At 35.8% G+C, this 14,125-nt stretch overlaps 1 protein-coding gene across 2 annotated transcripts in view; it reads right to left on the bottom strand.

The window, feature by feature from the left end:
• The window catches only part of lpgat1 (lysophosphatidylglycerol acyltransferase 1), a 37,672-nt gene that overhangs the window by 20,188 nt on the left and 3,359 nt on the right, over positions 1-14,125 (bottom strand). For both annotated transcript variants that reach the window (XM_058755671.1, XM_058755672.1), the window contains exons 3-5: positions 5,046-5,164; positions 4,814-4,909; positions 4,378-4,654 (exon numbers count right to left, since the gene is read on the bottom strand). In XM_058755671.1, coding sequence (XP_058611654.1) covers positions 4,378-4,654; positions 4,814-4,909; positions 5,046-5,164 — 492 coding nt within the window. The remainder of the gene's footprint in view (positions 1-4,377; positions 4,655-4,813; positions 4,910-5,045; positions 5,165-14,125) is intronic.

Genomic DNA, 14,125 nt, shown 5'->3' with positions numbered 1-14,125 from the left:
TCGCTCTCGAGTATAAGGGCTTTCCCTGCCATTAATGCTTAGACAATTTACACTGCACATGTCTGCGGTGCAGTGTGGCTCTTATACGGCCACTGAAGCGGATTATGGCCACTCTAGTCAATGCTTGTATTTATTCCAGCTGCACCACGCACGTTTCTGAAGAAGCTCTCCAAAATATCCAAAATCCGTCAAATCTCACCAAAATCTGTTGCCATGACTTATCGCGAGAGACAAAAGGTTACATTTTAGTCACATAACATTGGTTAATGGAAATGCCGTCATTTCGCAATACTTTTTTAATCGACATTTATAAAATATCGCCAAAGTTTTGTGCAAATCTGTAATGTAAATGCACCTATGGAGACATTAGGGATATGTATTATGTTTATATTACGTATAATGGGAATACAGCTCACTCAAAGTGATTTCAAAAGTGAAGTGAAGTCTAACTTGAAATGTATTGACGGTGGGAGATTTATTGGCCGAGCAGTGTTGTGATGGCTGCACCGACGGTGCTTAAAAGAGATCAATTTTAGAGAGCTACTGCTTAAAATAATACAGCCAGAAAAAAACAAACAACAAACAGAACACACTAAAACCAGTTCACCTTAGTTGAAACACACAGTAATTATGCTGCTTTAATCTCCTTAATCTCTAAAATAGTTTTTTATTGGTTCGGTTAACATATCTTCATACTGTACTTACAAATCTCCAAAAGGAATTATTAAAATGAAGTTGTGCATTCTGTGTGGGCATGTCCTCCGATTCGTTCTGAGAGACTGTGATGGTTGTCTCCTCATATTTACTGCGAGACAATACTAGCAGCTTATTATCTTGCTTAACCAGCCTTAGTGTTTCTTTGTTTTGAATCCATGCCTGTCAGAACGCGACATCTCCATTAGTTAACACAATAACAGCAAGTCCACCAATATGCAGAGCAAATATATGCTCTGCATAAGTGGTGTGAGGAGACAAAATTGAAGATCCACCCAACAAGGATGTTCAAAATGTACTAGGTGTGGTGGGAAAACATTGACACAGTATAGTACTAAAATACACTTCTGTCAACTCACAATTAATGCGCTGAAGTATCAGTATTTTAAGTTATTTTTATTATTATTAATATATATATTTTTTTAAACAAATGTATAGTTGATCTAAAAAATAAAAATTCTGTTAATTTACTGACCCTCATGTCATTCCAAACCAGTATGCATTTGTTTCTTCAGTAGGGAACACTATTCACTATTAATTAGTTGCTTATTAGCGTGCAGATTACTAGCATATTAGCTGATTATTAGTACTTCTAAAGCACATTTTAATGCCTTATTCTGCATGACCATATTCTACATCCCTTAAACCTACCCCATACCTAAACATAACTACAACAACCTTACTATTAATAAGCAGACAATTAGGAGTTTACTAACTCTTGATTAACAGTGAAAATGTGTTCTCTAAAGTGTTACAGTTTTGAAAAATGTGTGTGCGTTTTATCAATACAATAAAAGTCATTGAGTTTACTTCTGATATTGTTTGTTTACTTCAGCCCGATCAAATGAAAGAAAGCAAATCATCACAAACTATTTATCTTTTTTTATTGTTTGGGTGCTGAACCATCCATTTAGCTTTCCAGACGTTATGACAATGACAAACATTTGCACTGAAATTGAATAATGCGAACAGCTTTGGTGCAGTACATTGTTTGAAAATATTTTATATCGTTTAGTTTGACATTTTATAAACTGGCCTTTACATCTACATAAAGACATTTTTAAGCTTACACTTTAGTATTAAAAAATAAACTTTAGATTCTAGGTCTGCTACAAATGATTATTTGGATAGCTGATTAACTGAATATTAATCTATAGGTTATTTTCTGATCTGTCAATTAATCCTTTAGTAAATATAACTTCTGCCATTAATCTTGCAATGTTTTATTCAAAAATTCGGTAGCACTTTACAATAAGGTTCATTAGTTAACAACATTAGTAAACATGAACTAAGAATGAACAATACTTCTACAGCATTTATTGATCTTAATGTTCATTTCAGCATTTACTAATGCATTATTAAAATCAAGTTGTGTTTGTTAACATTAGTTAATGCCCTGTGAACTAACATGAATAATAATAATAATAATAATAATAAATGCATTGTTCATTGGTTGTTCATGTTAGTTAATACATCTAATGTTAACAAATGACACCTTATTGTAAAGTGTTACCAAAAATTCTCATTAAAATACTTTAGAAAAAAAACAACAAAATAACATGCCAAGAATTAAAAGTCATCCATGAATACTACAAATGTCCATGATGTTTTGAATTGATTGTGAGAGTCTTGAAATGATTTTGTTCATTCAGCATGATTATTTGACATGGCGGACAATTGACTGTTCGCAAAGAGCTTGATTGACAGGCGATCTGACCAATCATAACACGGAAACCGCCATCTTGTCCGACAGCTACGGCCAGAAACCAACAATAAATTAAATTTTTTACCTATTAGATTGTGTTTTATTAACGTCTACACCTACCCCAACCCTAAACAATAATGCAAAACCAGTAATTATTGTAACAAATACGCTATATTGATGTGCGCATGCCCTGTATCACTTCTAGCCTTAACCACAAATCAGACAGGAGAGTAGATTAAGTTCAGTGGACTTAAACTTGAAAAATGGTGTGTTCCGCAGTTGAAATAAAAAAATGTTCTGATGTTTATTCATGTTCATTTCTTGCTTTAAAGTAAACATGAAAAGATGATCAGTTCACGTGGCGCTTTAACTGAGGCAATACTGTGATCTGTCATTAAAGGTCCCATGACATGCTGCTTTTTGGATGCTTTTATATAGGCAGATCGATTTTATTTTAAGTGGTCCCTAGTACTGTATCTGAAGTCTCTTTCCCGAAATTCAGCCTTGGTGCAGAATTTCAGCCACTACAAGCCAGTCCCACAATGAGCTTTCCTTAGAACATTTCTGTGTCTGTAGCTTTAAGGACGAGAGAGGCGGGGCAAGGTGGAGGGTGTGTGTGTGGCCTTAACCAGCTTGCGCTATCATGCGCTAATGTTGACAGTGGATGTATTGCAATGGCTTGTAGACACGCAGTCATTCAAGCTTTTCAGTTTGACCCAGAATCTGATCTGGATGGAGAAGCACCGGATGAAGAAGTTGCAACTCAGCGGCTACAACAGGACGTCTCCAAATGGTTAGTTAAAAATATTGTGTCTGGATACGGTACTTTAGTTGGTTTATGTATGCTGTTTCAGTTATTATCATGTAGCTAATGCTAGCCATAGGCTCGTATGAAGGAACTAAAAAAATACTTCGGTGTTCATTTGTACATCCAAACACTGAGCAACTGCCATGCTTCACTCGTTTGCAAGCCATGATGTCTCTCGAGGAAAAAAAAAATATTGCGCTCGCCGTGCACGGTAGTAGCTCATTTTCTCATGGGCGGGCAAAGCAGAGAAAGGGGAGGTAACCTTTCCCCGTATGACGACATAAAGGGAAGATTCCAGATCGGGCATCTGAGCTTTCATTTTCTCAAAGGCAAAGCAGGATACCCAGGGCTCGGTTTACACCTATCACCATTTCTAGCCACTGGGGGACCATAGGCAGGCTAGAGGAACTCATATTAATGTTAAAAAACCTCATAAAGTGAAATTTTCATACCATGGGACCTTTAAAAAGCCACAAAACAGTATTTATTGTTTGAATTTCTTTAAATGTGACAAAATTTGAAAGCCGAGAGTCCTGAGACCTTATTTCATACCAGAAGTAACTCTTGTCTGTCAGTGTGTTGTCGGTTTCCTCTTTGCTCTGCGATGTACTTTTCACTGCGTGAGAACGTGATGTGTAGTGTGAGAGTGGCATTGTTCGTAAAAGATATCAACAGTAACTAAGGAGGGCAGGTCTTTGCGGTCAATTAGCCGTCCAGTGTGGTTCCATTATTAAAGTGCAGGTTGTGAAAATATGGTTGAGAGTCCTGAAAATGTGCAGGTGTCAGTTCGTTAATAGAATGAGGCTCGTAAAAATCAAAATGTTGTATGATACACAACCTTATTAAGGGACATTGCCATACTAGCCAATTAGCATCTACTCTAGGGAGTATTGTTTTGTGTGAAACATGTCAAGGGACTGGTGGTGAATAGTAAATAGTGCAAAACATCAACAAATTTGCACAATCAACGTCACTAATTACATCAACGCATAATTTTGGTCCTAGTAGAGATACCATAATACAGATATTACTCATATTGTTTTGGACAAGGGACTCACTGTAAATGGTATACCATTTGGTAATACATATACCGAACCATCGGAAATATAGTGAAAGACACTATCCCTTTAAATATAAATGAGTTCCTTACTTTGACCTGGTGGGCTTCCCTCTGTTCCCAAGATGCCGTTTTCCTGTTGGGGTCCTAAGGTCTTCAGGATAATCTGTGTAGCACCCAGTCGTGGCAGTGTTACGTGAGTCAAGTAAGGCAAGTCGTTCTTTTTGGCAAAGGACTGACTTGTCTCTCGCCTCTTTCTTAGGAAGCCGCCCTCAGGAAACAGCACAATCCATTTCCTGTCTCTGTTGTTGTAATAATTGTCTAGGTGATCCTTCAGGTAAACTAGTTGCTTTTCTCGATGTGCTTTGCCCTGTTGGTAATGACAAATCTCGTCAATGTCAGCTAAATTTCCCCTTGCACTAAAACTAGTTTTTTTTAAATGTGGACAAATGAAGGTATCAACTCACTATTCCTTGTCACATTACGTTACAAAAAATCTGTATTTTCTTTTTAAGTGAACAGGTCTTACCTGTCTGATGAAGAAATCTCCATGAATCAGAGACACAACCCCAAAATTGGTATATTTAAAAACATGGTCCATCAACCACAACATCTTTCGTACAACCTGGATGAGAACATGAGAATTAGTTTTGTTGTCTGATTGTGATCTGAAATATCAATGTGACGTCAGCCTATATTTAATGTACAATTCACACCCATGAGAGCAGTACTAGCCCCAACCCAAGCAGAGGTGTGCTTACCGTGCCCTTGTCCTGCAAGCACATCATTAGGGTGCACACGTCTCCTGTAGATTGATGGTTGACTATGACCATGGCTTCGTCTTCAGTCATTGGTCTCACATCATCACCCCATTCTGTCACTAAAAAAAAAATATCATATCAGAAAACATTGCGTTACTGACAAAGAACATACAAGCACAAATATTCAATACACACGGTTTTTTTTTCTTCTGTTTTTGAAAAGTTTATTTGATCAAAAAGACAGTAAAAATAGTAATATTGTAAAATATTATTACTATTTAAAATTAACTGTTCTATTTTAATATTTAAAGTTTTTTATTTTTTTTAATTACTATTATTTTTGTTGTTGTCATTTTAGTAATTTTTTCATGTGATCGACAAGCTGAATTTTCATCATTATTATTACTCCAGTCTTCAGTGTCACATGATCCTTCAGAAATCATTCTAATAAGTTGCTCAATATTTGTGGAAACATGATTAATGAATAGAAAATTCAGCAGAACACTTTTTTTGTGTGTAAATGTAAAAGTCTTTTGGTCACTTTTTAATGAATTTAATGCATTCATGCAGAAAGATTATAAAAGTACAAATGAATTAATGAATTAAATAATATATATAAAATAAAAAATAAATAAATAACAGACCCCCACAGCGTTATGCCATTGTATAAAAATATAACATTTTAAATAAAAACATAACACGATACATTTTAACACAATTCTAAATTTATCATGAAGTTGTATCATGTGTATTTGGATTATGTCAGCAGTGTTGGGTGTAACATGTTACTGTAATTAAATTACTTATCCAATGAAAAAGTAAAGTAAGGGATTACGATTCATATTTAGGTAATTTAATTAGTTACTTATAAAGTACTTGCGTTACATACAGTAAATAATTCAAACAGTTCTAAAATCAATATTGAATTTGAAATCTAAATTTACCGTCTAAAAAATTAAAGAATGCAGCATCTTTAACCCTCTGTGCGCCAGCGCGTTCACTTTCAGTTTGGCATGGGACGATAACTGGTTTCAAGGTATACCGCGGTTTGGAAAATTCACGGTTTCAAAACCACTAAAATTTTTCGTTATACCGTTCCTGCGTTTTTTTACGTGTCGTCAAAGACGGAAAGTGCAGGACTCCCTCAGTTGTGAGCAGTGAAGAGCGTAACGAGTCACACGACCCCTCCTCCTCCTCCGGACAGCGGTCAGTGAGAGTCACCTGTGTGTAGGATGATGGCCGAATGAGGTGAATCCCTGGAACTTTTTTCCCCATCGAAAAAGGCGAAGTCTGCCGTATGGGAATTTCTCGGGTAACGTAGACCAATCATGTTCCGTACACAACGATGTTCCATACAGATGATGTTTTGGCGCCGATCGCTAAATAAATACTTCCAGGTCGTACACAAACGATATATCTGTGTCGTCTTCATTTCTCCCTCTTTCACCCTCAATCAAGACAGAGACCCATTCGCCGGTTGTTTCAGTGTTGAAATAAATACTATTTGGCTTGCTACCGAGGCAGATAACATACATAATTAACTAGCTAACGTCAACTAGTTTCCTCCCTCATGCTACTTCACAGAGTGGGGAATTGCAGACTAAAGTACTACGTTTCTGCGATTTAGTACAATAAATTTAGCTGGTATAATTTTAAGTCTCCTGCCATTGTTTACATCTGTTCAAAATCACGTCATTTAAAAAAGAAACAAACTGCTGGCTCAGGTGTCTTTGCCACTGTTTGAGTATTAAACGGAGAGAGACCATGTGTGTGTGTGTGTGTGTGTGTGTGTGTGGTGACACACTCGCATGCTCTCCTTATGTGTATGTGCACACATCTTTGTACCTCACCGCTCATAACTTGGACTGAAAGATGAATGTGTAGAAAGTGAGCATCTCTCCAAAAACCTTGTTGAGCTGCAGGTTTAATGACTGCATTTTAACTTTTTTTTACAGAAATTGTTTTGATTTATGCATTTGATTATTGAGCTGTAGGTTTAGGTTAAGTGACTGCATTTTTAATTTTTTTTTTTTTATTTAGAAGTTTTTTTTTTTTTTTTTACAGAAAATAATTTATGTTCTGATTATTATTGAGCTGCAGGTTTAGGCTCTCTTAAGTGACCATGTAATTTAATTAACAAGAATTAAATTTATATTAATTATTTAGCCTGACATGTTTACCATTCCAAAATGTTCTATATGTTTCTTAAAAATAAAATGTATTGCATTCAGTGGAAAAAAAACATTGTTGTTTTTTACCCAGACATTTAAAAATAACATATTTTAGAGCTGTAGTCGCAATACCGTGATGCTGTGAAACCGTGATATTTTCATCTAAGGTTATCATACCGTCAGAATCTCATACCGGCCCATGCCTACTTTCAGTTTTTCCTGATTCACAGAGAAACCTTAAATACTCCGATACAGATAAGACTAAAATCAAGCGAATCTAAAAAGGGCCTGCTTTTATTTGTGTACACTGACAATAACAACAAAACATTCTGGTTTTGCAAAATAAACAAAACAAACAGGGTGCGCTTTCTGCCATCTAGGTCTCTGTGAGCAACTTTCTAGCGTCACAAATTCAGCAAATATTTGACACAGAGACATGAGAAATGTGTCTATAAAAACCTTGTGTGTCTACTTTTAAATGAACGAATTCAAATCGAAAATTAATATTCTCTGATTATGTAATCCATATGAAACTAAAGTGAGGTACAGTCTTTCCCGTATCTGAGCTCATTATATGCAGTCACCTGCGCACAAACACCCTCACCTAGATACAAAAAAAAGAAAAAAAGAAAAGAGATTAAAAAAAAATTAATAAAATATATATATATTAGTCTAATTTTCATCGTTTTTGAAAGAAGTCCTGCTATGAGGAATTTATACCTCAGAAGAACAGCACGATCTGACGCCGATTTTTACTAGTTGGGCTTTTCCTGAACATCTTGCCAAACTGAAATGTATTGTTTAACTGTTCTTAAGATTTTGTTTGGTTTTACAGATATTTTGTTATTCAGAGTATTTCTATTTGTTAACCAAAGAAGGTTACATTTTTTATATAAGTATTACAGTTGTAAAGCTAAAAGGTTAAAATATTCTATGTTTGACTCAAATTGAAAGAATAAAGAGTTTAATTTCTATTAAGGTTTATAGGGCTTTTAAGATATAGCCTAATCAACAATTTAAATTAAGTTACTTATTGAGTAACTAAGTTACTTTTCAGACAGAGTAATTAGTAAAGTAATAAACAATATTGATGTAATTAGTAATAGTAATTAATTACTTCTTGAAAGTAACTTACCCAACACTGTATGTCAGTCATTGAAATCACTTTTTTTTCTCATGATACTGTATCAACATTTCAGATCCTTTTGTCAATATTTTATTTATTCATTATAGACCAGTGGTGTATTCATATAATGTTATATTGTTCAAAAAAGAAGGCCGATGTTTTCCAGTGCAGTCAGAACCACTTCTAGAAGTCACGAGTTTGAAACTGACCCCAAAGATATTCCCTCTCATGGATACACAATCGCAATCTGATTATATTATCATCATGTACTGGACTGTGATTTATGTACAGCTATGTGTATCATATATCATGAGGTAGCTGCTGATACCAATCCCTAATGTGTCTGTTAGTAATAATAATAATAATAATAATAATAATAATAATAATAATAATCTCAAAATATCTCATTGGTATTTAAAGAAAATACTGGTAAGCACCTAAAAAAAATCCTCAAAAATACGTAACATTACAAAAGCAAGTTATAAACAAAAGTTAATAGAAGACAAGATGCACCTGCACAACAGGGTGTAAATCTCCCCTCTGTTACCGCTGTACTTTGCCCTTGATGGCGAGTTTAAACAACCCTATGAAGAGCAGGAAACCCAACGGATCTCCATGAGAGGTCATGCTGAGTCATGGCACGGCTCACAGCCTCTGCTGTTACCAGCAAGTCAAAGACCACAAACAAAATAAACCATTACAGCACCTCCAACGTATCAAGCTCAGGGGTTGAGGGCACCTGACACGACAAGTTACGGGCACCCACGTTTGCTAAAAGATACCACCAGACCTTCTATCAACAAAGAGTATTTGCTTACAGACTTCAGGACAACAAGCGTGGCTGCTAAGATTTCAGACCCGGACATTCTAGATCACAAAACCCTGTAAACAGCTCTAAGAATGATCACCGACTGCTTCTGCGAGGAAATCGATTACGAGATATCAAAAAAAGGCAAAGTCCATTGTTAACAGTGTGGCAATGTATGAAATGTGGGGAAATGTTTTGTCCACACGCAAAAATTCCAGATTTACGCAGAACTGCTGTGCATCACCTAACAACACAGCTGGTGTTTAGTTTCTGAATGAATCTGTGTTTTGAATGAGTCAAATGAAAGATTAATGACTCAAAGACATTTACCGCCACCTGCTGGCAGTTTTAGTTTCTTATTTAGAGCATTTCATTAAAAACATTAAAGGGGTAGTTCACCAATTTTTTTTTTTTTTTTTTTAGTTCTGTCATCATTTACAAACCTGTATAAGAAAGTATTTGTTGGTAACAAAGCTGTTTAGGTTACAATTGACTTTCATTGCATGAACAAAAAATACTTAGATGTTTCTCAAATTATCTTCTTTTATGTTCTATAGTTTATGTTAGGCTGTTGTAGCCTAAACATTTGTGTGTAATACATTTTATGCTGAATGAAATAAAATATTTCTTTCTAAAGTTACTATTTGTAATATCGACATTAGGGCTGTCGCGGTAACCGCAATATCGCAATACCGTCTATTGACGAGCATAACCACAGAGGAATGCAACAACCGCAATATTTCAGTGTTTTCTTTTTCGTAAGGTTACGCCCTTCTTGTTTTACACTTTGTGCATGTGTACTGAATATTAGTAATGATAACAATGTGTACCATGCTGATTTGCACAGAGGCTCAGTAAATTTGCACTTAACAAGCCTAAACAGAGAGCGAGTGTGTGAGAGAGATCGACTGATTGCATGCGATTACCTGCGTCTGTCCTTCAGGCCGAGTCATGTATATATTTGTGAAAACAGGTTGTCATGTCAAGGAAAGCGAAATCTGTCTTAGCATCGACGCTCTGCTGGTCAGCTGAGCCTTTAAAAGTGGCGCTCAAAGTTAAAATGTAAACAGCGTGTTTCATTACAAATCTCTGAATGAATCAGCGCTTTTGAACGTGTAGTTGAATGAACGGTTTAAAGACTCCCTCAAAGACAGTCTCTTGCCGCCACCTTGTGGCGTAAAAATGAAGCTGCACTGACTGACAGCCGTCTAGAACACGCAGGTCAAATATCAACAGAAAAAGTATCTTGTCAGTCAGATTCGAGGATCAGAACTAACTGTTATATATATAGGCTAACAATATACCAATGATCTTATTTTCAGGTTTATGTTTTGTTATGTGGACCGTTATTTTGTCATTTTCTTCGGTTTACTTCACTTCCTGTTTCAACGCGATTTAGTTTCGGTTTGACTGGTTTCTGAATATGACCTCCTTACATCCTAACACATACACACACAGATTTTATATATATAAAATATATATATGCGGTCATTGTCGGTCATTTATGCAGAATGTATACATATTACACATATAATCGGTCATTTATGCAGAATTTACATAAGAATACATTTTTGTTTTACATATTTTCTATTCAAAATTATTAATTGCAATTACAACTGTACAATTACAAAATAAATTCTTGTTTTTGTCATAAATATGCGGTTCTAAAACATTTTGAAATAAATTAGTTAAAGCTTTATAAAAAAAAAAAAAAATAAAATAGAAACTAGCCTCTAATCACTGCTTGCTTGACCCACTGTTACCAACTCGAAAACAAGGAGTAAAATGGTGTCAAAGTCATAAGATTGCTTATATCACTGTTTTACGAAGTATTTACATATCTACCAATCAGAAAACTGTTTTGTATCCATTTGACAATATTGTTTGCCATCTATTCTATGCACACTCAAAACTTCAAGTTAACAGCGATTACACTCCCAAGCTGCTGCTTCATGACAAGCTCAGCAATATGTCTTTCAGGAGCAAAACTTGGCCCTTAGACAGATCAAGCCAATGAGCTGCATCAGGTCTCTCATAATATCATTTACAACCAGTGACTACAAAAATCACAGCAAACACACTGCTGTGCAGTTTAACAAAACTGGAAGGGACGTTTTGATCCTGCTTCGTGTAATTCTCTCATATCAGCAAAACAACTCAGAAATCTGCTTGTCGGAGAACAATATAAAATATCCCTCCCGGTGTTTTGCATGTAAAACAGGATCCTGGTCATGGAGACCTTGTGGGGAAAACTCATGCAAACACAATGCAAAGCAGCTTTTCCTTCCTTGTTAACTATGAAATCATCAATAGTATAAGAAAAATCAGTAAGATAAAAATACATAAAACTGGACAATAATTAAAATGCAGACAGGGCAGAGAGAATTTTTGTTGTCTCTTGCTTCCCCCAAATGTTAGGTGACATCATGCCCATCTATTTAAGCACTGCATTCTTATCTTGCCCACGTGACCTGTGCTGCTATTTGCAGATGTCATTCCCAATCACAAAATGTCAATTGCAGTAGTGGTTAGTTTGACTTGTTGAACTATTAGTTTCTAGCACGAGTTCCTACTCAACTTCTGCAACCAACTGTATCAGCCAGTGTTTCATGGTCTCCATTCCAGCTGTGAATCGTGCCACTGCTCATTTACATAAAGCTGCTCACAACGCCAGCGGTCACTGTCACTCACGTCATTACAAACTGGTAACTCTCAATGACAATAAATGACTTCAGGTCTTTTTGTCGCTGTTAATCATTATGTGAAAGCCACTTCAAGGAATAGTTCACTCAAAAATGCCATATTCCGTTTTATTTACTCAACACAGGCACGGTTTTTTCATTGGTTTTCTGTGTAAGCATACATTAGATAGACATGTTTGACCGCCACACTCAAGTCTTTTACAGCATCTCACCCTTGACAGTGTTCTAACAACAAAAAAGACCTTTAGGTTGTTTTTTCATTCCATTCCACCGCCCGGCGTTTTGCATCTTTGTGTTCTGTGTGAATAGCTGCTAAAGCTATATGCTATTTTGTAGGTAAATCAGACAAAAGTCCAATATAAAAAAAAAGATAAATTCCACACACTACTCAAACTTGCATCATAATGAAATTTTATTAGCAATATTTTCGGTCAATCGACCTAATAGAAAGCCTGATTGATCGAAATGTTGGTAATAAAATTTAGTAATGATTTAAGTTAAAGTAGTGTGCAGGATTTTATCTTTTCAGTGGAACACAAAAGGAGAACTGGATCATTGAGTCACTAGGTGCGTTTCCATTACAGATTTGCGCAAAACTTTGGCGATATTTTATAAATGTTGATAAAGTATTTTGAAATGATGGCGTTTCCATTAAAAAATTGTTATGCGATTAAAACGTAACCTTTTGCCTCTCGCGATAAGTCATGGCAACAGATTTTGGATATATTTATTCAAAGGAGGCGTAAGCGTGTATCTTTACAGAAGCAGCGTCGAGAGCAGCTTCAGAAACATGCGTGGCGCAGCTGGAATAAATACAAGCATTGACTAGAGTGGCCGCAGTCAGCTTCAGTGGCCGTATCAGAGCCACACTGCACCGCAGACAGTGTAGTGCAGTGTAAATTGTCTAAGCATTAATGGCAGGGAAAGCCCCTCATATTCGAGAGTGACCATGTATGAAGTGTTTTTCTTGGAGGTTATAGTACATTGATTATATGACTTTTAACATTCGCCATGTGACCTGTAAATGCGAAAAAAAAAAGTTTCCATTGCAGTTTTACGAAATATTCCTTTTTCAAATTGCCTGAAAAACCACCTCATGAGAGCGTAAAAACTTTTGTTTCCATTAGGCGTATTTTCAATTCGCAATTTTAATTTGCGCAATTTGAAGGGTAATGGAAACGCGCCTACCGAGTCAAACTTGAGAACAAGATCATTAAATTAATCATTCTTTTGAGCCAGTTCTTTTCACTGAACCAGTTAATTTGGTTCAGAATTCCAACTGAATCAGCTGTACTCATTAACTATAGCAACACTTTTTGAGTTAACAACTGACTGGAGAGAGAGATTTTCAGTGAATAATTGCTTAATTTTTATCAGTTCCTCATACACTATGAAAAACAGCGCACAAACAAGTAGTATGGAAAACTAGTACTTTGAATGGTGCTTGAAATTTCTTTTGTGTTCCACAAAAATAAATAAAATAAAACAGCATACAATTTTGAATGAACAGATTTTGGTTACTAAATAATTACTAAAATGTTAGTTTTTGAGTTTTTCCTTCAAGGCACATGAGATCTGATCTTTGTGCTCTCTTTAACAGGAAGCAGTCGAGCAGGTAAATGACACGTAGATTTGACCTCTGCCACACACATTTATCTTCACCTGCTTCATCAGGTCAGCCTCTTATCAGTGTGGTGAGGCATCTTGCGTAAAATTCTAACCTGGTAAGAAATCACGACAAGCGACTTTAACCTTGACTGACAAATATGATAATTTGTACCCTTTTTAATCATCAATAGTTTAGAAAAATACCACATTTTCCTGTTTTTCCGTGTAGGGTTCAAGGACAGCCTCTAAACTGAAGACGCCGTCCATGTGACTCCCAACTCAGCTACACATGAGCAGGTTTTCAAAAGGAAAACCACCATTAATTATTTAACACTCGCTGCTTTCCAAACACTGCTCATCCCAATTTGTGAGCATTTAGCTCACAGCTTAGCGTAACCCAAAACTGTAGGCAATTCTCACGCTGTTCCTGTGAGAAGACAAATTAAAATAAAACAGATTTTGATTTGGTGCGCTCTTGTACTCAAAAGTAATCTACTACTACCAGATTCAACTGTATAGTTAAAGCATGCCAAACTTACTCCAAATATGACAACAAAGATTTAAGGCAATTTGTCTTAAATTTGTTAAAGATAACGACAAAAAAGGAACTCCAACTGCGAATGTGAAAGGGAAGCCCGTCTAACCATCACTTCAGTTTAAGAAAT

The sequence above is a fragment of the Onychostoma macrolepis genome, chromosome 20, assembly GCF_012432095.1.
Source record: "Onychostoma macrolepis isolate SWU-2019 chromosome 20, ASM1243209v1, whole genome shotgun sequence".
NCBI lineage: Eukaryota > Metazoa > Chordata > Actinopteri > Cypriniformes > Cyprinidae > Onychostoma > Onychostoma macrolepis.
This window is presented reverse-complemented; position numbering and strand designations above follow the sequence as displayed.